Below are 25,039 nucleotides of genomic sequence, written 5' to 3' on the forward strand. Positions count from 1 at the left end.
TGTAAGTAATTTTAATTTTGTTATTTCTGCCTATTTTGTTCTCAATTCATCGGTAAGACTTGGATGCTTTTGTATACAGGGTGTTTCAGAGGTCAGTGCAATAAATTTGAGGTGTTATAGGGGTTGAGTAAAGATGTTTGACTGTTTTTGTCGCGATCCTCTGCGACGAATAGGAAAAGCGCTAGAGAGCGTTAAAGTTTGGCCTAAAAACGCCTAAATGTAAGCTGAATTAAGTGATGTGGGAATATGATGAAATATGAATCAGGTGCAACCGTATTAAGTTAGAGTTGAAATAGCGTGCGAGGCAGTAGAAATCAAACTTTTGGTATAGCCATATTAACATAATCATATATTTTAAAAATCACGAAAATCTCTAATGTTTATTATGGGAATTTGCTTGTTTCTTTAATGCTTGGTAACGTTTAATCCAAATACAGAAGTTGACATTAAAGCCCAATTACCCAGTTGATACCCAATTAAAATAGCTCTCTCTAGTCCGAAAATGAATTTGACGCTGCACGCAACTTCCATTAAACGACTACGATAAAATTATCCTTCACCAGATAGCTTTGGCTTAAGGGCCAGGGTGTGGTAATTGTTCGTGCGCTGGTAATTGCGCAGTGGGAGAGCTAAGAATTCTAGGCAGCCGACTGAAAAACTACCTAAATTATTACACAAGTGGTTTAAAGAACTAGGCGAATGTTTGATTGAATATTTACAAGTTTAATGACATAAATTTAAAAACATCATTACAAGCGCGCGTGAATAAAATACATATAAATCATTAGTAGTGAGAGTGGTGACCCGTTCCATGAAGCGACCGAAAACAAGTGTTTCCAAATTAAATTTTATTATCAGACGTAATGGGGAGCAAATTTAAAGTTCACATTTATCTGGTCTATTATGTTTTTAACTTTTTTATACATTTAGAGCTAAATATTGAATGACCTTTTTTACATTACAAAATAGTTCATATTTATTTAATTTTTAAACCGTACATTAATCGATATTCAAAAATAAAAAAATGGGGAAACAAATTGGTCGCGTAACTTTTTTACACTGCCCCCAATAATATGCAATATTATTTCAACCTAGTTTCGCGATCTTAACCAATTTCCATAGCATAAAGAAGAGAGGTGGGGCGCTTAATTACACTGCCATTGGAAAGTCTAACCCAGTACGATCTAATATATTTGTCCTTTCGACTCTTAATACCTTCGGTTATTACTCCAAGTCGCCACATGTGTTTTGGTAGATGGTCTTCGAATATTATTACTACATCTCCAGGCTTCATTTCTCTTGGTTTATTTACGACCTTCGAGTGATGAGCGTTACGCAACTCCAAAAGATATTCTTTTTGCCACCTACGCCAAAATCTCTCCTGCAGGGCTTCTCGGTGACGAAGTCGATTGTATAATTATCTTTGATTGGCAGGAACATTTTGCAGTTTGGGTTTCTGTGGGGGTAATGTTGTGATTCGCTTGCCGATCAAAAAATGAGCTGGTGTTAAAGGTGTAGGCTCGTTTGACTCGCTGAACACGTAAGTAAGCGGGCGAGAATTAATTGCAGCTTCACTTTCCGTCAAGACGGTCTGCATCTCGAAATAAGTTAGCTTGGCTTGTCCGAGCACCTTTCTTAAAAGAGTTTTTACCGCCTTTACCATGATTTCCCAATATCCACCCCACCAGGCGGCTCTGTCGGCTATAAATCGCCAACTAATGCCTTGGTTTCCGAAAAATTCTCGCACCTTTTGACTATTAATACTTGACCAAATCAGTTTCAAATCTTCATCGGCAGGTTTAAAGGTACGCGCGTTGTCAGACCAAATAATGCAAGGAATTCCTCTTCGGGCAATGATACGACGTAGTGCTAATAAGAAATCGTGGGTGGTTAGTGATGGTACCAGTTCTAACCAGACTGCTCTGGTGACGGCGCAAGTATATAGGCATATATACGACTTCTGGACCTGCTCTCCAACTTTAACGTACAAGGGTCCGGCGAAGTCTATACCTACTACTGAGAACGGTTCGGCTTGATCAATTCTTTCTGCTGGTAGTGGTGCCACTGGTACTTCACCTGGCTTGGCCATAGATCTTCTACAAATCATACATCCTTTAATTATTGTCTTCGCCAGCTGTCTTCCTGATACAATCCAGTATCGCCCCCTAGACTGCGTCAGTGTATTTTGAACACCAGAATGGTACACTTGATTATGGCTTCTTTCCATCAACAACTTAGACAGCTGGTTTTTCTTAGAGAGAATAAGTGGATGTTTTTCGTCATCCGTAAGTCGTGACTGGTCCAGTCTACCTCCGACTATTAGTAAATCATCTTGGTTCAATCTGGGAGTTAAGGTGGCGATCGGTGAATTCTGCTTGACCTGGACGCCTTTCTTTATGGAAGCGAGTTCGTTGCTGAAATCCGTTTGCTGAGAGTCTTTAATCCACTGTATTTCGGCTAAAGCCATTTCTTCAGCATTTACGGCCAAGTTATCTGCCTTGTCTCTATTGATATTCCTTGAATGATTAACAAATCGATATACGTAGGACGTTATTCGGAAAATTTTATTGACACAATGATATCTCTGAGGATCTATGATATTAGATAGTCCTTTCGCTTCAGGTAATTTACATTGCGTTGCAAGGACAGTTTTCTTTCTCTCTACGTCTAGATCTTCGGTTCTGGGCGACTGGTAGATCTGATTTGGCCATGTCGACTTGTCTTCTAGTAACCAGGTTGGCCCCTTCCACCAACGGATATTCTGTGGTAATTCAGTTGCCCTCGCTCCCCTCGTTGGGATATCTGCAGGGTTCTGATGACCTGGACAGTGTCGCCAATCTTGTGGTCTGGTTAATCGTAGAATTTCTTCTTTACGATTATGCACAAATGGTTTAGATTGTTCCTTTGGTTCCTTTATCCAATGAAGTGCAATAGTGGAGTCACTCCAAAGGAAAACTGGAAGTTCTTGTGGTTCGAAGACGTTTTTGACTTTGGTAATTAGGCGAGCTGCAAGGAGACATCCCATTAACTCTAATCTGGGAAGAGTTAACGATGTCTGATGTCCAACTGCCGTCGTCGCTGTTTCCAGTGGTTTGGTCTTGGTTTTATCTGTTTTCAAGGGTGCAACTCGAGCCTTTGCTGTTATGAAAGTTACAAGAATCTGTTGTTTGTTGGTAACGTAGCGTATATAGATGACGGCGGCAAAGGCTTTGATACTGGCATCGCAGAACGCGTGAAGTTCTATAGATTTGATTTCGTCCCTTGTGTTGAAGTAGCAACGTTCTACAGTGACGTTTTGAATCGACGGAAGTTCTTTGAGCCATTGTAAGTATTCGGCCTTGAGGTCTTCGGTGAGTTCTTTCTCCCAGTTAAACTGCGGTTGCCAAAGTTTCTGGAACAACATTTTACCTCTTATTACGTACGGTGAAAATAGTCCAATAGGGTCATAAATCTTGGCAACAGTGCTGAGGACATGTCTCTTCGTGGCTCGAATGTCTTGAAGACCTTTAACAAGTTCAGCTACGTCGAAAGAAAATGTGTCGTCTTGGGGATTCCATAACATTCCAAGAATTTTTTGACTACTTGTAGTATTGACTTCGTCCGTACCCATTTCCGCTTCCCATTTCTGTCTGAACTGAGTTGAGTTGGAATTCCATTTCCTAAGATTCATGTTCGCGGCTTTAAGAATTCTGGACGCTGATTTTGCCTTGTGATAGGCTTGATCGACGTCATCTCCTCCGCTACAGTAGTCGTCGACATAAAGATCGTTGTCCAATGACTTGACGGTTTCTTCGTCGGTTTCACGATATTTCTCGATGTGTAACTTGATGGTCGCGGAAAGAAGAAACGGACTAGAAGTCACTCCAAATGCAACCCTGGACATGCAGAGAACCTCAAACTGATCCTCCTGAACACGTCCATTATTTTCTGTTACCCACAAATACCTTAAACAATTCTTATCTTCATCTGCTATTCCGATTTGAAGGAACGCCTTCTCGATATCTGCAACGACAGCCACGCGATATTTCCGAAATCGCAATACCAGGTTAAGAAGATTTGGATTCTGATTAGGACCGCTAAATAGAAGGTCATTGAGGCTTGGACAACCCTTTTTATGAGCTGACGCTTCGAAAACGACCCTGAGTTTAGTCGTTTGGCTAGTGTCTCTGCGAACTGGCTGATGAGGAACGTAATATGTACCGCTGGGTTCTTCATTGGGATTTTCAACTCTTTCGGATATACCCATTCGTAACTGCTCTTCTATGACGGCCTTGTAATCTTGGTACAATATGGGATCACGCTTGAATGTCTGAACCAGTTTCTTCATGCGCATGGTGGCCGTTGGTAAGTTATTCGGTAGTTGTGATCTTGAAACTTTCCATGGAAGCTTGACTATATATCTGCCCCCAACGAACGTTGTCTCCTTCTTGAAGTTCTCAATTACTGCCTGCTCTGAACTATCCTCCTCGACTTCATCTCGGATTCCTAAGGATTCCAGGTCCCAGAAAGATCTCAAGGCGTTTGAAACTTCGGTTTCGACAATGGAAACTGACGTGATGGAAATGCTGTGTGCAGTGACTGGACCGGAACCTGTTGGACCTTGAATGGCCCATCCAAGCTTAGTTTCGACGGCGACAAGTGACCTGGCGATTCGTTCGATGTTTCCGCTAGCTATTTCGTAGTAAAAATCGGCTCCAATTAGCACGCCAATGCTAGTCATACATGGAGGTTGATAGCTGGGTTCGTCTGCTAGTTGTATATCTCTGGATCGAACGAATGTTTCGACTTCATCGCAGTTGACTAGGGTAATGGTATTGCATAGGAATGGTACTTCGACTGCAGTTATGGTAACTGATTTTTTTGGGATCTTGACGTTCTGGATGGTAAGACGTACAAGTCTTCTTTTGGCGGTAGTGGGTTTGTCATTTCCAAAGTTACCAATTTGGACGACTTGTTCCCCGACAATAGGAAGGTTAAGTTTGCGTGAATACGATTCTTGAATGAATGACGCTTGGCTACCATTATCCAGTAGGCACCGGACAATTTCACTTGGCTCGGAACTCTCTGGACTTCTGATTAGAGCCTTGGCGGTCTGTAGAAATACGGTCTTCTGTACTCCAGAAATACTACCAACTCCAATGGCCTTGACGCAGGTTTCGTCAGGAGACTTTGATGTATCGTTTTTCGTTGTGGATGCCTTATGAGACGGATTATTGTGACAGATAGAAGCGTTGTGTTTTCCTTTACAAATTCTGCAGGACTTGAAATCGGAATTGCAGGTTTCGCTTTTATGTCTGGTAGACGTACAAAGGTAACACCTTCCCGACGTTTTCACCAGGTGTCGTTTTTCTTCAAGTGTATAGTTGGAGCAATCAACCGTGGCGTGAATATCTGATTTACAAAAAATGCAGTAGACCCTTCTGCGTGTTCATTGGTGGCAAAGGATGAAGCGCTGGACCACGAAGGAGTCCTTTCGTGCGGTTGTCGGCTTACATCTACCCTGGTAGGCTTGTATTTATCTCTGGTATAAGCTCGGTTGGTTGAACCGGAATTACTTAACATTGCACAGGTTTCGCGTCCCTCCACCTCTTTCTTAAGGAATTCTACTAAAGTATCTATACACCAATCATCATTTCTACCCTGCTCCATACTAAATTTAAGACGAATATCTTCTGGTAAACGACTAACTAAAGCTGGACATAATGCTTCACTATTAGCAGAAATATCTACCCCAATTGCTTTAAGACTCCTTAAATTAGTTTCACATAAATCATATAACTTACGTAAAGCTCTTATATCGGAGGAATCGTCCACGGGATTTGATTTCATTAGACCTTTCATGAGGTCGTTGATTACCAACTTTCTATTATCGTAACGTTCTTCTAATAGTTTTGTTGCAACTTCATAGTTTTCGTTGGTCACTTTAAGTCCCGACAAGGCACCTTTCGCGTCACCGTCCAAATACGATATTAAGTAGTTCATTTTTTCTACTCTGGATAGTCCTTGTCGCTGGTGGATTGTAGCTTGAAATTGACACCAGAAGGCGGGCCACTCCGTGAATTCTCCACTGAAACGTTGTAGGTGAAGAGTTGGCAATTTCGACTGATCTCGTGAACTGGCTAATCGATCGTCCTTGCTGTCAGAGTCCTCGTTGGTAATGGTTACTTCTCTTTTGTTGAGCTCCCTTCTAGCTCTATTTCGAATCAGAACAATTCGCTCCTGGTAGTCCTGAACCGCGATTGATTCTTTGATAAGGTTGGGATCGTCTTCCGCTGTGCAGTTTAGTAAGGTCGCAATCCTTTGGTCTACGTCTGAGAGGCTTGCTTCCTTCAATTTAAGTAACGCTAAGTGGTCCTCAATGTCTTCGATGTCTGAGTACGGGTTTTCTACCAGAGCTTTGATGGCGTTGATCATCTTAGTGGTTTTGGTTCTTACTGTGGTTCGCATTCCTTTATATTTGGTCAATTCTGGTGTGTCCGACATCGTGGTATGAATTCGCTTTTGTTCTGGTCTTACCCGATCTTCAATCTTCAATTCGCAAAGTTCAATATCTCGTACAAGTTCGTTGATTAAAGGAACCGTGAGTCCGATAATCCCGGGTTTCGGCACCAAATTTATGTGGTAATTGTTTCGTGCGCTGGTAATTGCGCAGTGGGAGAGCTAAGAATTCTAGGCAGCCGACTGAAAAACTACCTAAATTATTACACAAGTGGTTTAAAGAACTAGGCGAATGTTTGATTGAATATTTACAAGTTTAATGACATAAATTTAAAAACATCATTACAAGCGCGCGTGAATAAAATACATATAAATCATTAGTAGTGAGAGTGGTGACCCGTTCCATGAAGCGACCGAAAACAAGTGTTTCCAAATTAAATTTTCTTATCAGACGTAATGGGGAGCAAATTTAAAGTTCACATTTATCTGGTCTATTATGTTTTTAACTTTTTTATACATTTAGAGCTAAATATTGAATGACCTTTTTTACATTACAAAATAGTTCATATTTATTTAATTTTTAAACCGTACATTAATCGATATTCAAAAATAAAAAAATGGGGAAACAAATTGGTCGCGTAACTTTTTTACACAGGGCTTATTGGAAATTAAAACGCTTTCATAATTTAATTTGACTCTTAATTTGCATGAATAATGCTATTAAATTAACTTGCATTTCAGCCCTCGTTTCGTTTCTGAAGTTAATTATTGTGACATTTGAAAATTAACGGATATTTTTAAACATTAAAGTAACCTGATAGTCAATCTGCCAACAAAGAGGGATACACTAGTAGCTTGTCTTTGGTTTCTTCAATAATAACACAAAGAGCACCGCTCTAACATACTAATTCAAAAAGGGAAGGACCAACCATCAATGTATTCATTTCTGCCACGAATATCGAACTGCGTGCAGACCAAAAGTGGCGAGTAAATGCTTTTAAGGATCTTTGTTACCCACTGCGGCTCTTGGTGGAAATGAAAAACGTAGTGGCGTCTTCACTCTAACGAAAATCATTATAATAATCAGTTAGGCTAATACCCAAGTCATCAAGCGACTTTTAAATCCATTCAAGGTGGCCGGGTGGAGGGTGGTGGCCAGCCCTGCATGCCACGCGAGCGAAAAGCTCCCTACACTAACTATTACCGTTAATCTCAACAAGTTTGTGTGAAAAATGAAACCGAAGAGCTCGGGGAGATACCCCTACAACCAATGAGGAGATAATTTGTAAAATCAACGCATAGCGAGTTGTTCCGGGACTCCACCCAGTGCCCGACTCCTCCGCAGCCTTCAAGCTTGGAAGAGTGTAAAACATGACGACGGAACCATTATTTTGATACAATCAAAGAGATCGTTTCACATCGTTGTCTGAGTGAAACCATTTCGAGAAAATATGAAAATAAATTAAAGGTTCAGTCGGTGGGGCTTCCAATATAACCATCCTCGTGTCATTGATCAATCCATTCTGTTTAATTATTATTACCTTTATCATTCGCTTTCAATTCGAAAAGGGTTAGATAGAGGTTGAGAGAAGGAGCAGAGCGAATTTATACTAACCTTCTTGCGGTTGCAGATGTCCTCCGGCTTTAGCAGGACTCGCTGTTGTTGCAAGGAAAGAAACCTCAGCGGCAGGATACCATGAGCGGGACAGAGTTCTGCGAGACAATGTTCATTTTTACTTTGACGTCCTGAGGGCTGGAGCTGGGCTTTGAGGCGCCTCGGAGCTGCTGGATAGTTGCGAAGACGACCATCGTTTGGAAATCGAGTAGAGAGCGCTGAAATCCTCTAACAATACATCATAATTCTCGGTTTTATCTTTCAATTAAGTATGCTTAAAAATGGAGTTATAATATTGGTAACTGTAAATAAGATTATTTATACTAGGGAATTAAATTGATAAAAAGAAGTTAATTGACGAAAGGAAATAATATTTAAAATATAAAATTAGATAAACATCAAAACGTTACTTTTATTTAAAATAAGATTAATAATAAGTAAACAAGATTTAACAAAAGAGAATTAGATAAAATTAAAACCTGATTCAATTAATAGTAATAAAAAGGAATATTAATAATCAAATTGGGTCCGGCCCATAGGCGCAGCAAGCTCATAGGCCCAGCGGGCCCATAAGCGTACAATGTAGTCATAAGCGCAGCGCACAAAAAATCATGAAAACATTTTTAAATTATTTTATTTCTCGAACAACTTTGGATTTTTTCAAGAACAAAAGCTTAAATACTTAACATTTTTATGCACTCCGCTAATTATAATTAAAAATGTGAACGCCAAATTAACACGCAGTTTCCAAATTTATTCACATTTACCCAATTTTCCCTAAATGTACCATTATTTTCTCTCTTTTTCCGTCATCATTCGCATTTACCCAAATTTATTCACAATAACCCATTTTCCCTATGTTTACATATATTTCCCTATATTTTGTGAATTTTGTCATCGATCTACTTAAAACTTTATAAGGAACTACATCAAGATATGTTTTTTACTTGATGTTTTTTACGATTTTACCTTTATCTCTATAGTAAATAATGGTAAATCGCATGTAGCTCGGGTGGAAAAGGTGGAAAGTTATGATTTCATGGGGAAAGGTGTCATAGTACTACTTAAAACCTAATATGGTACAACATCGAGATGAATTGTTTTCTTCACGTTTTTTACCATTTTCTCTATGTGAAATCATTGGGAATTGAAGGAGATTTGCATTTAAGTTCAGTGTATAATTTTTGATATTTCATTTATTAGTGTAATTTGTGTACTTCTTTTCTTTATATTTGTGTAATTTGTAACTTTATAAGGAATGTGTTTGACGCCTTTTTTCTTCAAAAATAGCCTTAAATCCAAGAGAGAAACCGTTCTTGGGCCGAATTCTGAAGCCCCTTTCTTGATCCCCTCTTAACTGGTACTTCCCCCTAGCTCCCCACTATATACCCGCTTCACCACGACCTAGCGTAAAATAAAATCCCTTTTTAGTTCCACATCGAGATATATATATATCGAAGTGGGACTATTGCTATGGATGGATTGTCGTTAAGTGTTGTGTGTTTGTTTGTTTGTTTGTTTGGTGTGGAAAGCAACGACACGGCAGATGGCGCTGCGAAAATAATTTGCAGTTTCGGCGAAACCGGGATTCGAACTCACAAACGGTCAGTCCAAAACTTCAGATATTGACGCCTTTACGCTCTCGGCCACTGGAAGCTTTTCATTATTTGTTCGGAACATCTACTGTATTCTTGTCAGTTTTAGCGACGGGGGGGGGGGGGGGGGGGAGTTGGCTACTTAAGTTGTCGAAATTCTTGTCCCTTTTTCCGCCTAATTATGCGTATATTTTCGGAGTTTAAGGTCAAGTGAACCTCAAACTTCGCGTCGGGTGGTGGGTGATGGGCACACTCGCTTAAGATGCCTCGCTCGAAAGTGAGTACTCGAATAAACGAGCTCGAAAATTTTAAATGTTCGGGTGGTGAGCAGTGGTAGGTGGGCACACTCGCTTAAGATGCCTCGCTCGAAAGTTAGTACTCGAATAAACGAGCTTGAAAATTTTAAATGTTTGGGTGGTGAGCAGTGGTAGGTGGGCACACTCGCTTAAGATGCCTCACTTGAAAGTGAGTACTCGAATAAACGAGCTCGAAAATTTTAAATGTTCGGGTGGTGAGCAGTGGTAGGTGGGCACACTCGCTTAAGGGAATCGGCCCAGAGTACCAAGTGGCAATACCCGGGAAACTAGGGTACCTCCTGTAACGAATAAACCCTTGATCGGTCGCTTGCGTTCGACTAAAAAGGGGTGTTGCTTGGACTGCTGAGGTAATTCCTTTAATCTATGGGCTGTACCGATGGACTAACTAGTAAACCTTTCCCTGGGTGTCTAACGAGCGCCTGTAAACTAGTCTTAGGGGGTTTACATGGGAACTTAGTAGTAGGGCAGTCAAATGGTGTGTAATCCCGCCTCCGTCGTAAGACAGGTGAGAGTCGGTAACAGTATCTTTTAGATGCTGGCTAAGTGGTGCAGGCCTCTCCCACTGGATGAATTTTTAAGCTTAAGTGGGAGCCGATGTCCAGTGGGGGTTAAGCAATAGTCGGTTTCCCCAACCCACTGCTGTCCTGTAAAAGGGGCAGCTGTAATTTACGCTCACCCGTTAACTGTCGTAACAAAATATTTTTGGTCCAGGTGTCAGTGCCAAAGCCAACGTGGAGCTATAATAGCAGCGGAGCCCCGCTGCGTTAAAAGTCCTCAAGTCATGGTTGGACGTCGAGGGAGAGGGCATGACGCCTTCCCCATGCCGGAACACCCATCGATGCCTGCTGGTGGAGGGACCTTGTTCTGGTTGGTGTTGCTCGGTGTCATGTGCGTGATGGTGTTTTTGACATTTATCGCGTTTGTTTCCGCATATTTTCTCTTGTCGGGTCAATCGTTTTCTTGAGACTTTGTATTGGGACCCCCCCATACTCAAAAGGTGGAAATAAAGATTTTAACATGCCTCGCTCGAAAGTGAGTACTCGAAGAAACGAGCTCGAAAATTTTAAATGTTTGGGTGGTGAGCAGTGGTAGGTGGGCACACTCGCTTAAGATGCCTCGCTCGAAAGTGAGTACTCGAATAAACGAGCTTGAAAATTTTAAATGCCCTCTTCCCCATATGTACTTATAAATGCTCTAAAAGCCCCACAATGAGATACTTATTTCATATTCAAATAAATCAACAAGAGACATTGAAAAACTTCATCACTCGTTACACCACACAAAAGGTTCAAAGACAAACTACGAGTTCAATCCACACCTGACGAACTTCCTTTTGGGTAATAAAAGCAATAATGGAACCATTAAGAAACAATAATAAATTGAAGTCACTATCGGGAGAAGGTATTATATTATTAAGAACACGCGTACGCTTAAAAAGTTAAAGCATTGAAGACTCTATTTCCCTTCACACACTTACGTACCGTCATTATTAATTATTGGACTCCCATACTCATCCAAAAACTAGGGGCATTCGGGCATATGTATTTTTATATCTATGAATGTAAATTTTTATTACGATAATCTTTGCCGTATACCATTCGCAAAACTTAGGTATATTAACTTACAAGTTCACGTAAAGACTACCCGTTTATAGCTCTACCACAAATAGATCGAAATTTAAAATATAGCTTTTTGTCAAATTACCTTGCAAGTTAAGTCAAAACCAGTATGCATTAATCAAGAATGAATTTATGTACTTAGAATATGGGAGCCCAAAAAATCCAAAGCAGTCGGATTACATTCAAGGGTATCTTTTTTTTGAATTTGTGCAATAATAGGAATTTTGGTGTTTGAACCATACCCAAATGTTTGATATAAATTTCCTAAAATAACCATCCCAGTTTAAGAATTTCTTTAAATCATTTTTCCACTAATTTCAATAATTTAAAAAAAATTATGTTTGTCGTGTTTTGCTTACCTATTTCACCTTTGATACTTTACGTCTATCTAACGATAGGAAATCAAATGACCTCAACAGCTTATGAATTGGTTTGCCCACCCGTGTATCCTGAGGGTGGGCGGTGGCCACTCTTTAACATAGGATGGTAAATAGTATATCTAACTATAGGAAATCACATGGGCTCAACAGTTTTTATATTAGTTTGCCCACCCGGGTCTCCTGATGGTGGCCGGCATCCACCCTTTCACTTAGGGTGGAAATTTATATATCCAACGATAAGAAATCACAAAGCCTCAAAAGCTTTGTATTAGTTTGCCTATCTGTGTCTACTAAGGGTGTATGGCTTTGCCCACTCGAATACACTGATGTGGAACTAATATTACGGCCTGGGCCGACTTGTTATTCTGTTTCTACTGTGTATTGTGTTGTATTGTGGAAAGCGAAGTTTTCCACGTTTTTTGTTTGCCTCCTTTCGGGCAGAATTCTCCAGTAGCCCGACGAGAAGGGTCACTATTTTCAACCCGCAATAAATCAATTTTTATTATAACATCGTATCGTTATTTCAAATTTCAATTAGGAGTTATCTACAATTCGGATAAATAAGAGACTAAACCCAACAAATTTTTCAGTCGGTTTGGGGGTTTAATTATCCATAGCTCTCCCTGCAAGTTAAATTAATATTTAGGGCGCGGAAATAAAGAAAAGTCCCTAAGTATTCTTCACTCTACAAGGAAAAATGGTAAATCACTTGTAGCTCGGGTGGAAAAGTTATAATTTTATTTGGAACTACATCGAGATACACTGTATTTCAATTTTTATTAAATTTCCCCCGTTTTTTTCTGATTTGATATTTTTTGTAAAGAATTTCCATGGCAACCACAGCTAAGCCTAATTCCGTGGTTTTATTGTGATACTTAAGAACCTTTCCCAATCTATGTCTTACCCGTAGAGTATGTTCAAGAAATGCAGTTTCCCTTAAAAATGAAAATATTTAAATTATTATTTTGAATTATGTTTTATATTTATTAATTTATAGTAATTGTAATGTTTTTATTAAAAAAAATCATGTTGCATTAAATTTGTAATAAACGTAGACGATTTCATTCAAGAAGTACATCGACACCTTCGATTTTGAAATTTAAAAGAAAAACATTTTTAATTTAGATAAATTCAGATTTTATTCCATTTAATTACAAAAATCATTGACATTTTGGTTTGACTTGAGCCATAAACCATGAAAACGTTGATAACTGCTCCGAATAAACTTTTCAAGTGAAGATTGTCACCTCGTCACGACAATGAGGTAGAAAATATAAAATCAATACTGAAGTCATTTAGACCAGACCTAACGCCGGGATAATTACAATGGTCAACTGTCCGGCGATGAGGGGCTAGGTCGAAGAATAGGACAGCGACCATCCTCATTCGAGAATCAGCGGGGTGCCAACAGTTGCAGAAATTGTCCAGTTCGCAGAGAAAACAGGGCACTCGACTTTCTCCAAAAACATTTTTAAAGACATCCCCATAGCAAATCGAGCTAGATAGACAAAATATCCTAGGCCTTTGACTAAGATTCTTTACGTCGACGCTAAAATATTTGGTCAGCCTTGGTTTCCACTAGAGGGCCTAATTCAGCGTACAGTCGTTACTACGCGCGTAATAAATAAACTACTAATGACACGGGCTATTGAAAACCAAATTGAAGACCTAAGCGAGAGTTTTTGCGGTAACGTTCGCTATCATTCTGTTTCTTATTAACAGAAAATTAAACTTACAAGTGTGAGTAGACTTGGTTTGTCAAGTCTGGTGAATCTCGAAGCTAACCGAATAATTAATTCGGGAATCCCGTTTTCGACAAAAATTAGGCCAAATAAAAAGAGAGGGCATATCATTGAAACGCCTTTATAGCGAAAGATTCGCGCACAAAGAAGTGGTGGAACTATATCTTTGCTTTGGATTCATTCACTCCAGTCACTTGCCTGATCAAACTGGCCGTCAGCGGTTGTTTCCAATCTTAGATTATCCCCAGTTTCACAAAGCGAGAAATGAGTTCCGGGCAATTTAAGCTTGGTAGCCATAGCAACGCGGCGTTACTCGTATCACCCAAATTGAAATTCCCCGAGAGACGTTCGGCGCAGCTTTTCTTCGGCTGGGTGGCGAAGGAAACAAATATTTTCCTCCTCGTTGGAAATTTTATTTTTCTGTGCCTCTGGTTGCACCGCGACGCCCTCTAAGTGTTTAATGGAATTCATTAAATTAAAATTTAAGGAGCACTTTCTGATCCGTAGAATTTACTATTAATTTATTTCTGTTTAGGAATATTTATAAATGCTTCTAAATCTCTCGGGTTATACAGATTAGATATTCAGAACAGATGAACAAAGCAACTGTTCTGCTTTTCAAATAAATAAAAAATTACCATAATTAAAACAGCAATCCGCTTAGAGGCCTGCGCCGATCTGATATGGGTCGGCGGCGGCGTTTGACCCAAAATATAACGGCGGCGGCGTCTTCGGCGTGTCCAAAATGACAGGCGGCGGCGGACGCCGGCGTTTGTATAAATTTTAGAGCTTTTTCTTGTAGCGACAGTTTAAAAAACACGCGACCAGAAGGGCAAGGGCAAATACCAACTCGTACTAGTCCTTCCATGGACTAATTAATGTACTTCGCACAGGGACGCCCCGTTTCCGAATATTAGCTTCGGGCGTTTGTTTAATGTGTGCTCTGGCGGCGGAGTTAGGAACTAACTAACTAATAATAACCGGGGAAGAAGGAAAATGAGGTGAAAATACAAATGAAGCTCAGCAGCTGGAAAACACGTGGGACTGGCTCAATTTGTAAATCGTTTGTTTTAATGTTTTAATGTGCGAAGTACAATAATTAGTCCATGGTCTTTCCGAGGTTGGCCACTGGCCTGACGTCAAACGACAACCATAATTATTAGCAGTTATGGCGGGTCGAAATTTGGTTGAAGGCTCGATATTGGCTTTTAATTTTTTTGGTCGTGCTCCACGATAACGCTCTGCAGTGGCGTAGACAAGGAGGATTCAATGTCAACCCCCTGGGCCTACCTTGGCTTTACTAAATTGACACCCCTTGTATATAAACATTCTTGGACCCCCTTTGACGAATTTCTGGCTACGCCACTGACGCTCTGAGTCTTCCAATCAGAAATAAATCCGAGTAACGAATCATATCATTTTTGCTGCCGAAGGTTATCATCGCATGGTGAACATACATATTGCTATTTTGATATGATATTTTATTTTTAAACATAACTTACGGTATTATGATGTGATTTTAAAAACGTATTGGACGTCTAGTGCTTCATTTATTGAATTTAAAGTAAAAAATTATTATCAGTCTCGCATTGGCCATAGAGGTAACCTGCCCGATGGCGTGGATCCCATGGACCATTCATGAAGTGGGTCTTCGTAGACATGATAGCGTTATTGTTGTTAAAGCTGGGACCCTTAGTCTCCTAGCAACCAAAGAATATTAGACCCAGTCCGCCACTGATTAATTTAATTCAATTTTAGAAAACATATCGATAAACCAAGCAATATTTAAATTCAAAGATAATTAAAATGTGGATAAGCCTTGGCTATATTAGTGACTCTCTATAGCCAAGATAGCAATGCTGGTATCTATTGACACTAAGTGAAAATGCTATAACTCTGCGTCGACCGTAATCCGAAAACCAAAATTTGACGTTCGACGTCGTGTTCAGATGTAGTTATTTCGCGTAAATGAAATCCAACCTTAAAATACCAAAAAAAAAGTGTATAAAGAAAAAAAGAAACGGTGGCGCGCCGTTCTTTGTATTTGCGGCGGCGGCAGCGGCGTGTGCCGATTTTCGAACAATCGGCGGCGGCGCGATCGATGCGTTGAAAATTTACGGTGGCGGCGGCGCTTAAAGGCGGTGCAAGCCTCTAAATCCGCTACAGACTTTAATAAAATTTTTATTTAGAATTAAGTTACTTTTGGAAAAAGCATAACCAGACGTTAAGAACCGTTACTTTCGGTCGTTATATATCGCGTAAGAAACCGGTTAGAAATTCATTTAATGAAAAAAGATGCTCTTTTATTTTTATCTGTTTAAAGCGTGAAATAGGTTAAACTGAGCGCGATATAGTTAAAGTAATTTGTAGTTTATCAGACAACATTTACTTTTCGAGTCTCGTTGAAATTCGAGCGGACCATTGTTTAATATAATATCAAGTGCTACACTCTTTTGAGCTACGGTATTAAGAGACAAAATCGATAGCGAACAAACCATAAACCAGCGCTGATAGTGATATTCAACTGAAGTTGAATTTTGTTGGTGAAGTTTAGCCAATTAGAACCAAATTTACAACTTTTATTTTTTTTAATTAGCCCGCTGCATTTCTTAAGTCGTCGTAAAAAACTTAACATCAACTTATAAATAATTATATATTCAATTTTTAAATATTATACTTTTTAACAACTAATTAAATTTGTATTTAAGACATATTTTATATTTATTATTTCAGTAATTATAATTTTAAATAAATTACTTAAATAACTGTTATTTTATCATTTTTTGAGTATAATGAAGTGAAGCCTTCAATGATTTCCCAATTTGTAACACATTATCTATACGTTATTTCAAAAAGAAGCCCTTATATATCTAATTAAGGTTATTCCAAAATGGGTGCCCGTCCATCGGCTGGTGCCCGTGCCTTAAGGTTACGACAGAGAACACAAATTGCACAATGGAAAAAAGTTTATATCTTCGCCAAATTCATAAAAATATATGAAAACCTAAGGGATATGTCAAAATCCATAATAATGAGTGTGAAATATTGTAAATATTTGTAGACCACATTTCTTTTATTTGTTGTGTTGTTCCTGGAAAGAATGTATTCCTTTGCCCGCGCCTGTGTTCAGTGGTCTCCCTTCACACCCTCTCCTCGAGTCACCCCTCTTTTTAAGGGGAACCTTTTGTCCAGTATGGGACAAGCGTATTCCTGACGCCAATTCCCGCGTCCCTTTAGATGTACGTGTGAAGGGGGAACCTATCTCCTGACCACAGGTTGCAATATTTGATCCAATTTCATGACGTAGATGTGTTTTTTCAATGGTAGACATTTAGTCTTTTAGTAGTTCCTATAACATTCCTTAGATTATGAATTACTCCGACCGAAACGGTCCCTCTATTTTCATTAAAAAACGCGAAGTTAACTGCTGCCCTTTAACGTGAAATCCATATAGCAGTATTTTCGAATAAATTCCCAATTCTTTAAAAATGCGAGAAACGCGCTAGCGTGGCGCGTGTAAAAATAAAACAGTTAGTTTTTTAAAATAAATCCGTTTGAAACAGACTGGTGAAGAATTTAGTCTTAGCGTAAAGATTACTAATTTTAAATTAATTCATTCTTCCAAGTAATTCAGGTTCCCTCAAACCCCTCGGTTATTTTTCAGTCGGTAATCGGACGGGGTCCAGTATTTAAGCTCTCCCACAATTTTGGTGCCGAAACCCGGGAACGGATTTTAAGATAATTTAATTTGCGAACTGTACGTGAAATTCCACCATGTCAGAGACAGTGGACGTTGATAAATTAATCAGAATTCGTCGTACTCTACGGACTGGTACCACACACATCATCAAAACTATCCAGGATGAATTAAAGAAAAGAACTCCGAATTTGGATACCATAGATGAGAGGATAATGCAGCTGAAAGAGAAAGAAAGAAAGTTACTACTAATGAACGATCCCATCCAAGCTGCCATTGACGACGCCAAATTAGAGGAGGAGGTCATGGGAACTGAGGAGTGCCACGAGAAAATTATCACCTGTAAATTCAATGCTTTGAAAGCTCTTCAGAACAGAGGCAAGCCATCGGCCAACTCGTCAGACAAAGACGAGACCGAAGACGACCGTTCATCGCACCCCTCCCAGGCTCCCATGGTGAAACTGTCTCAACTAGAAATCAAAAAGTTTAACGGATATTCCACAAAATGGCTAGAATTCTGGGATCATTTCGAAACGGCCATCCATAAAACGGAAATTGATTCTTCAGTTAAGTTCACGTATTTGCGTTCCTACCTCGATGGCAAAGCAGCTAGAGCAATCGCTGGTTTACAGACCACCAGTTTGAATTACTGTACCGCTATCAACATTCTTAAAAATCAGTTTGGCAGTAAAGAATCTATAATTAGCGCTCATATGGAAAATTTATTAAAAATGAAAGCGGTTGAACAATCTAGCGATGTCGTCGCGTTGAGAAACCTTTATGATCACTGTGAAATTCAAATGCGAAGTCTGGAAAATTTAGGTCTTGCGACAGAAGCGTATAGCGCGCTGCTCTCACCAGTCCTAATTCAGCTAGTACCGGAAGATATAGCTATAGCGTTTAACAGAGAGCATGAAATAGACTCGGGATGGAAAGTAGACGATCTATGTAAATTCCTTTTACGTGAAGTTACGAGTCGAGAAAGAGTAGCGGCGCTATCTAGATCTAGAAAAACGGACAGCAAGGTCAAAAAACAGCAGTTTGACGCTAAAGGTATATATTCACGTCCTGATGACAAGAAAAAGGACGCTTTTCCGTCGTCCGCCTCCGCCTTAAGCGTCATCGCGAGTCCGAAGTTTTGTCTGTTTTGCAACCTAACTAACCATTTCACCACCGACTGTACCAAGCATACGCCGGAAGAAAGACGAGCCATAATCCAGCGCCAACGTCGATGTTTTAATTGTCTTAGAGAGTACCACAGAGTTAGCGAATGTCGCGCCAGAGTAACGCGGTGTAAATGGTGTAAGCGAAAGCATCATTTCACCCTTTGCGATTCCAAAGAGAGTGACAAAAGCTCAGATGCTAGAGAACAGGCAAGGATTCAACCTCCTAAACAGCAGCCAGCCACCAACGTTCTCTCGTCAATATCGAGTGGAGCGGACGTTGTCCTTCTCCAAACCGCATTAGCGCTCGTCCAAGATCAAGATGGCAAAAATTCCCAGCAGCTTCGCTGCCTACTCGACAGTGGAAGTCAATTATCCTTCATAAAACAAGAAGAATCACGACGTCTAAATCTAGAAGTGATTTCGGAAAACGAACTACTTTTGATTAATCATTTCGGTAGTGATACCCCCGTCTACGCGAAAAGAAGAAGGGTACGCGTCGTATTACGTAATGTCCACGATCCTACTAAGTCAGTCTCCATTAACGCTTTCGAAACGCCGCAAATATGCGGCTCAGTTACCTCCGTTCCGAGTGGTGATATAGTGCGGAAAATGCGAAGTAAAGGTCTAGTCATGGCCGATTACTCCGGTACCGAAGCTCAATTTAAAGATGGAGCCGCTATTGATATTTTAATAGGTTCCGATTTTTATTGGACGGTTGCAATGGATAAAAACGAGCGTCTCGGTAAATCAACGGTTGCGATCGAAACGGTCCTCGGATGGACCATCCAAGGTCCCGCGAAAATAAGCGTCGGACCTCCTGTGGTTGGTGTAAATTCCGTGACTGTCATGCGCGTCTCCGCAGAAACACTTTCGGAAGAAGAACTCGTCTCTCGTCAACTACGCGCCTTTTGGGATCTCGAAACCATGGGTGTTAAACCCGAAGAATTAGAATCCACCAACGACACCGACGTTTTAGAAGCCTTCAAACAAACCGTTCGGTTCACCGGAGAACGGTACGAAGTACCGTTGCCATGGAAACCGAACAAGGAAGCCCTTGGAGATAATTTAGCCGCGGCTACGAAAAGAACCCTCCATTTATTAAACAAGCTAGCCACAAATCCAGTTCTACTTTTAGAATACGATGACATTCTAAAGAGCCAACTTCGAGAAGGTATAATTGAAGAAGTTGAACTCTCCGCTACTCCAAAGGTCGTATACTATTTTCCTCATCGAGCCGTCGTGAAAGAGAGTAGCGCTACTACCAAAGTTCGCATCGTATTCGACGGGTCGTCGCCTAGAGGAAAAGCTTTATCCCTGAACGATGTCCTAGAGTCCGGTCCGAGTTTAAACCGAGAAATAATCCACGTATTAATCAACTTCCGAGAACATCGAGTTGCGTTCTCCAGTGATATTGAGAAAGCATTCCTACAGATATCCGTTGAGCCCAGCGACAGGGACGCCCTTCGATTTCTCTGGACAACCGACATCAACAACCCGAGGAAGGCTCCACTAAAAACATTTCGAATCGCGAGAGTCCCGTTTGGAGCGACTTGCAGCCCGTTTCTCTTAAACGCAACCCTGAAGCATCATATCCAGAAGTACGAACACGAGTTTGAAGAGACGTGCAGAACCCTAACGTCAGGACTGTACGTCGACGATCTATTATCCGGAGTGGAGAGCGTAGAGAAAGCGTACAAAATTTCCGAAGAGAGCAAAATGATCATCAGTCAGGCTGGTATGAATCTCCGTAAATGGAATACTAATTCATCGGAGCTCCGGAATCTGTGGAGCCGTGAAATTCAGTCCGATAATTCATCTAGCAATTTATTAAATCCAGAGAAACTCAAAGTTCTGGGGTTAATTTGGAATAACGAAGAAGATACCCTGGGTTTTGAAATTAGCAGCCTGTTAGAATTTCTGGTACAAAAACAGGAGACGAAGAGATGGGTGTTGAAATCCCTAGCGAGAATTTACGATCCACTGGGCCTCCTTTCTCCCTTCACAGTCCGAGCCAAATTCCTTTATCAGAAACTCTGGGAGTGGGAGGATTCTCGGAAGAAAAATAAACTCAACTGGGATGATCCTCTCCCCGGAGAACTGGCAACCGCGTTCAACAGCTGGTGCTCCGAAATCTCGAGCCTCCGAAAATTGAAAATTCCGCGATTTTATTTATCCACAATCCAAGAAAACAGTCAAATTACCACAGAATTACATTGTTACGTTGACGCCAGTGAAAAGGGTTTTGCAGCGGTCGCGTATATTCGTTACGTAACTGACCGCGGAGAAATAGGAGCTACTCTCATCGCCGCTAAAACGAGAGTTTCACCTATCAAAAAGATGTCAATCCCTCGCCTAGAACTGATGGGGGCAGTCTTGGGTGCCCGTCTAGCGAAGAACCTACTAAGCGCCCTATCAAACAAACCTGAAACCACTTATATGTGGACGGATTCGACAATCGTCCTAGCCTGGATTAAGGACAATTCATCTACCTGGCGACCTTTCGTGTCAAATCGGATACGAGAAATCCAAACCTTGTCAGATCCGAAAAGTTGGAATTATTGCTCAACCAAGGACAATCCGGCAGATTTGCCAACCAGAGGAAAAAGCGCGGAAGACCTCCTAACTAATTCCAAGTGGTGGCGAGGACCTCCATATTTATCTGGACCAACTAATGAAATTCCGTTGGGAATAAAGCCGAATCACGAGCCGTATTCCCCTGAAGTCCTAGAGGAGATGAAAGCCGAAGTTCGCTTCGCCGTACAAGGAGCCATTACAGTGACTAATGTCAAACTAGAACCGTTGCTCGATCTCAAAAAATTCAGCTCCCTATCCAAGGTCATCCGTATAACGGCTCACATAATCCGATTTTCCAGAATTTGTAAAAAGGGAAAACATATTGGGCCCTTAACTGCCGAAGAAATCCAATGCGCCGAGCAAATCTGGGTGAAAATGGTCCAAAGAGAAGCGTTTCCGTCCGAAGTTACTAGACTACAGGCCAAAAAGGAAATTGACAGAGAGTCATCAATTCTATCTCTAGACCCTCAATTAGACGAAAATGGCCTAGTTGTAGTCGGCGGGAGATTAAGAACCAATTCCCTGACGTACAAAGAGACCCATCCCTGGATTCTACCGAATAATCACCGATTTTCCGAACTACTCGTTCAACAATGTCACACGCGTTTGTATCACGCCGGGGTAAATAACGTGCTCGTTGAATTACGTGAAAACTATTGGATTACACGCGCACGCCAACTTGTCAAAAAGGTCGTTTCCAGTTGCATCGTGTGTAGGCGTTTCCGCGCCAAGCCGTGTGCCGCGAAGATGGCTCCTCTTCCCGAAGCCCGAACCACTCCCGCGCCTCCATTCAGCGTTACTGGTTTGGATTACGCCGGACCTCTGTACAACCAAAAGGGACAGAAGTGTTACATCGTTTTATTTACATGCGCAGTCACCCGCGCCATCCATCTCGAATTCGCGAAAGATATGTCCACCGAATGTTTTTTACTCGCGTTTCGTCGTTTCGCCGCCCGTCGTGGAATTCCATCCATAATATATTCCGATAATGCAAGGACTTTTAAACGAGCTTATGTAGATTTGAAAGAAATTTTCGATAACCAACGCAGTCCCGAAATTGTTAATTACTTTTCTGATCTGAAAATTACTTGGCGTTTTATTGTTGACCGCGCACCTTGGGTCGGCGGTTTTTACGAAAGATTAGTGCGCTCCGTCAAAAACGCTTTGAGACAAACTTTGGGACCCGCAAGTTTGACAAATGTAGAATTAGCTACAATTTTAACCGAAGTTGAAGCCACAATAAATTCAAGGCCGATAACCTTCGTTTCGCAAGAAGTAGGGGATCCCACCCCTTTGACTCCAGCTCATTTTCTTGTGGGTGGTAGATTAACCGTATTGCCATCCAGAAAATTCAATGAAAAGGACATTCCACATGATTCTAGACGAGATATAAGAATAAGATATAAGCATCAACAAGCTCTGTTAGAAAGACTTTGGACGAGATGGAAGAAAGAGTACTTGTTAGAACTGAAAACTGCTCATCATTTAAGTAAATCAAATCCAACCCCTGAACTTAAGGTTGGAGATGTAGTTTTAGTAGAGGAGCCCAGAATGCCCCGTTTATGTTGGAAGATAGCTGTCGTTGACGAACTATTTAGGAATCCAAGTGATAGAATTGTAAGATCGTGCATGATCAGATTAGCCAATGGGACCAAAATCAAAAGGGCCATTAAATTATTGTACAATTGAGAAATTACCGATTAACCCTGTCTTGAGCATAGCTCAAGGGGGGGAGTGTGAAATATTGTAAATATTTGTAGACCACATTTCTTTTATTTGTTGTGTTGTTCCTGGAAAGAATGTATTCCTTTGCCCGCGCCTGTGTTCAGTGGTCTCCCTTCACACCCTCTCCTCGAGTCACCCCTCTTTTTAAGGGGAACCTTTTGTCCAGTATGGGACAAGCGTATTCCTGACGCCAATTCCCGCGTCCCTTTAGATGTACGTGTGAAGGGGGAACCTATCTCCTGACCACAGGTTGCAATATTTGATCCAATTTCATGACGTAGATGTGTTTTTTCAATGGTAGACATTTAGTCTTTTAGTAGTTCCTATAACATTCCTTAGATTATGAATTACTCCGACCGAAACGGTCCCTCTATTTTCATTAAAAAACGCGAAGTTAACTGCTGCCCTTTAACGTGAAATCCATATAGCAGTATTTTCGAATAAATTCCCAATTCTTTAAAAATGCGAGAAACGCGCTAGCGTGGCGCGTGTAAAAATAAAACAGTTAGTTTTTTAAAATAAATCCGTTTGAAACAGACTGGTGAAGAATTTAGTCTTAGCGTAAAGATTACTAATTTTAAATTAATTCATTCTTCCAAGTAATTCAGGTTCCCTCAAACCCCTCGGTTATTTTTCAGTCGGTAATCGGACGGGGTCCAGTATTTAAGCTCTCCCACAATGAGTGTGTGCCACTAAAACTGTACACCAGTTTGGCTAATACCCAAGGCACGCACCTTAGACCCAAGTCATCGAGCGACGTTTAATGCCATTATTCTAATGCGCTGGGTTACAATGCGCAGGAGGTTGATTGCGGGCCCTTCCAGCCACGTACGGAAACAGCTCCCAACACTTTCTCCTTCCGTTTACGGTAAGGGGAAGGCGAAGAACTCGCGGAAAAACAATTTACTAGTATGGAAAAATTTTCAAAGGATTTGTTCCGAGATCTCACACACATGGTGCAATTTTTTCTAATATTTTCTTTATACTGACAAAGATTTGTTTTTAGTTAAAAGCTCTAGCATATTTATATTTTTCGGAGGACCCAAGCCAATCAGAAAAGTCTGATCGCCTATTTGTCTAATTTCATAAGGGTCAGTGATACCACCCACTTAACCCAGATGACATCCAAACACAATTTTGTATGAAAAACTTGTTGAGAGGTAGAAGCTGAACCGAATAGACAAGTCGAAGGGCTGAACTCATTTCCTAGAACAATCGCAGGCCCCCTTTATTGGAGCATCTATCCTTCGCGTATCGATCAAGATTTAATCAATATTTACGATATTTGACCGTTACTGGAAACATAACCCAAACATAAATTTAAATAAATTCGAGAAGGACGCAAATACAAAATAGGACAATTGAAGCTAAGAATGAACAAATATACTTTTGTTAACATGATGTTTTTAACGAAATCAGAGACAGCAATTAGTGAATGGATATTATTTCCAAATTCCTGGAAACCACCAAGTAACGTTGTTGGAATTTTGAGTATTACACGAATTATCAACAACCTAGGATATTTTAATCAATCGCCTCTGGCAGCCATTAAATCCACCTTTCCTAGAACAACCGATACGGTTTTGACGAGAATAGCTCGCGTATCTAAAAAAGCTTTCGCGCTAGAGACTTTGTTTCGTCCGTGCGCTTCCACGCGAAGATTAAATAACCTTTTACCTCGAGAGATTCCTAATTAGCGAATATTTGACGCGAAATTGCGAATATTTTTTTTACAATATGATAGCGTTCCCAGGCTCTTTTTTCCGAATTTCTTGTTCTAACAAAGACACTCTCAAAATGTTAGGCTAGTTGAAAATCTATTTTAGTTCCAAAGAATACTTAACCATATTTGTGATAAATAACCGCTTGAAGATAAATTATGAAATAAATGAACTGCGTGCCTCGCAAAAACCACTTGTTAGAATCTAGGCAACCTACCAATTATCGCTATTATATCTCAATACCGCTTCCTTTAAATTTCTATTATAATTTTAATTTATTCTGTATTGGCCATTTTTTCGAATTCACCTAGAAGTTTTCTATTCTTAAAGGGATAGTGAGTTCAAAAATTCGATGGGCTGATTCAAACGTCCGACTAGAAAAGCTCAACGGAGTCAACTTTCTTTTCTTTTGGTAATTTCCTCTTTCAATTATTGTGAAATATTGGGCTC

General features: G+C 40.5%; 2 protein-coding genes across 2 annotated transcripts; one reads left to right on the plus strand and one right to left on the minus strand.

Annotated features, from left to right (window-relative positions):
* Nucleotides 1–1,417: 1,417 nt before the first annotated feature.
* Nucleotides 1,418–14,003, minus strand: LOC149931651 (uncharacterized). The gene is made up of 4 exons (XM_090156562.1): nt 13,905–14,003; nt 8,054–8,281; nt 5,401–6,528; nt 1,418–5,197 (listed from the first exon to the last, which is right to left on the minus strand). The coding sequence occupies exons 1-4, from the start codon at nt 14,001–14,003 to the stop codon at nt 1,418–1,420; spliced, it is 5,235 nt and encodes a 1,744-aa protein (XP_090012688.1).
* Nucleotides 14,004–17,480: 3,477 nt separating this feature from the next.
* On the plus strand, nt 17,481–22,832 carry LOC149931652 (uncharacterized). The gene has a single exon (XM_090156563.1). The coding sequence runs from the start codon at nt 17,481–17,483 to the stop codon at nt 22,830–22,832; it is 5,352 nt and encodes a 1,783-aa protein (XP_090012689.1).
* Nucleotides 22,833–25,039: the final 2,207 nt, after the last annotated feature.

This window comes from Leiobunum rupestre, chromosome 8 (assembly GCF_980474605.1).
Source record: "Leiobunum rupestre chromosome 8, qqLeiRupe1.1.hap1, whole genome shotgun sequence".
NCBI classification, from domain to species: domain Eukaryota; kingdom Metazoa; phylum Arthropoda; class Arachnida; order Opiliones; family Sclerosomatidae; genus Leiobunum; species Leiobunum rupestre.

Bases quoted from the DNA above. Each gene is read 5' to 3' on its own strand.
- LOC149931652 (XM_090156563.1), top strand. From the start codon at position 17,481: ATGTCAGAGACAGTGGACGTTGATAAATTAATCAGAATTCGTCGTACT.
- LOC149931651 (XM_090156562.1), bottom strand. From the start codon at position 14,003: ATGGCTACCAAGCTTAAATTGCCCGGAACTCATTTCTCGCTTTGTGAA. The intron at 8,282-13,904 runs GCAAGTGACTGG...ATGTATTGTTAG, and splicing joins CTGACGGCCAGTTTGATCAG to AGGATTTCAGCGCTCTCTAC. The intron at 5,198-5,400 runs GTAAATCAGATA...CCGTCTCATAAG, and splicing joins AAGGGTCTACTGCATTTTTT to GCATCCACAACGAAAAACGA.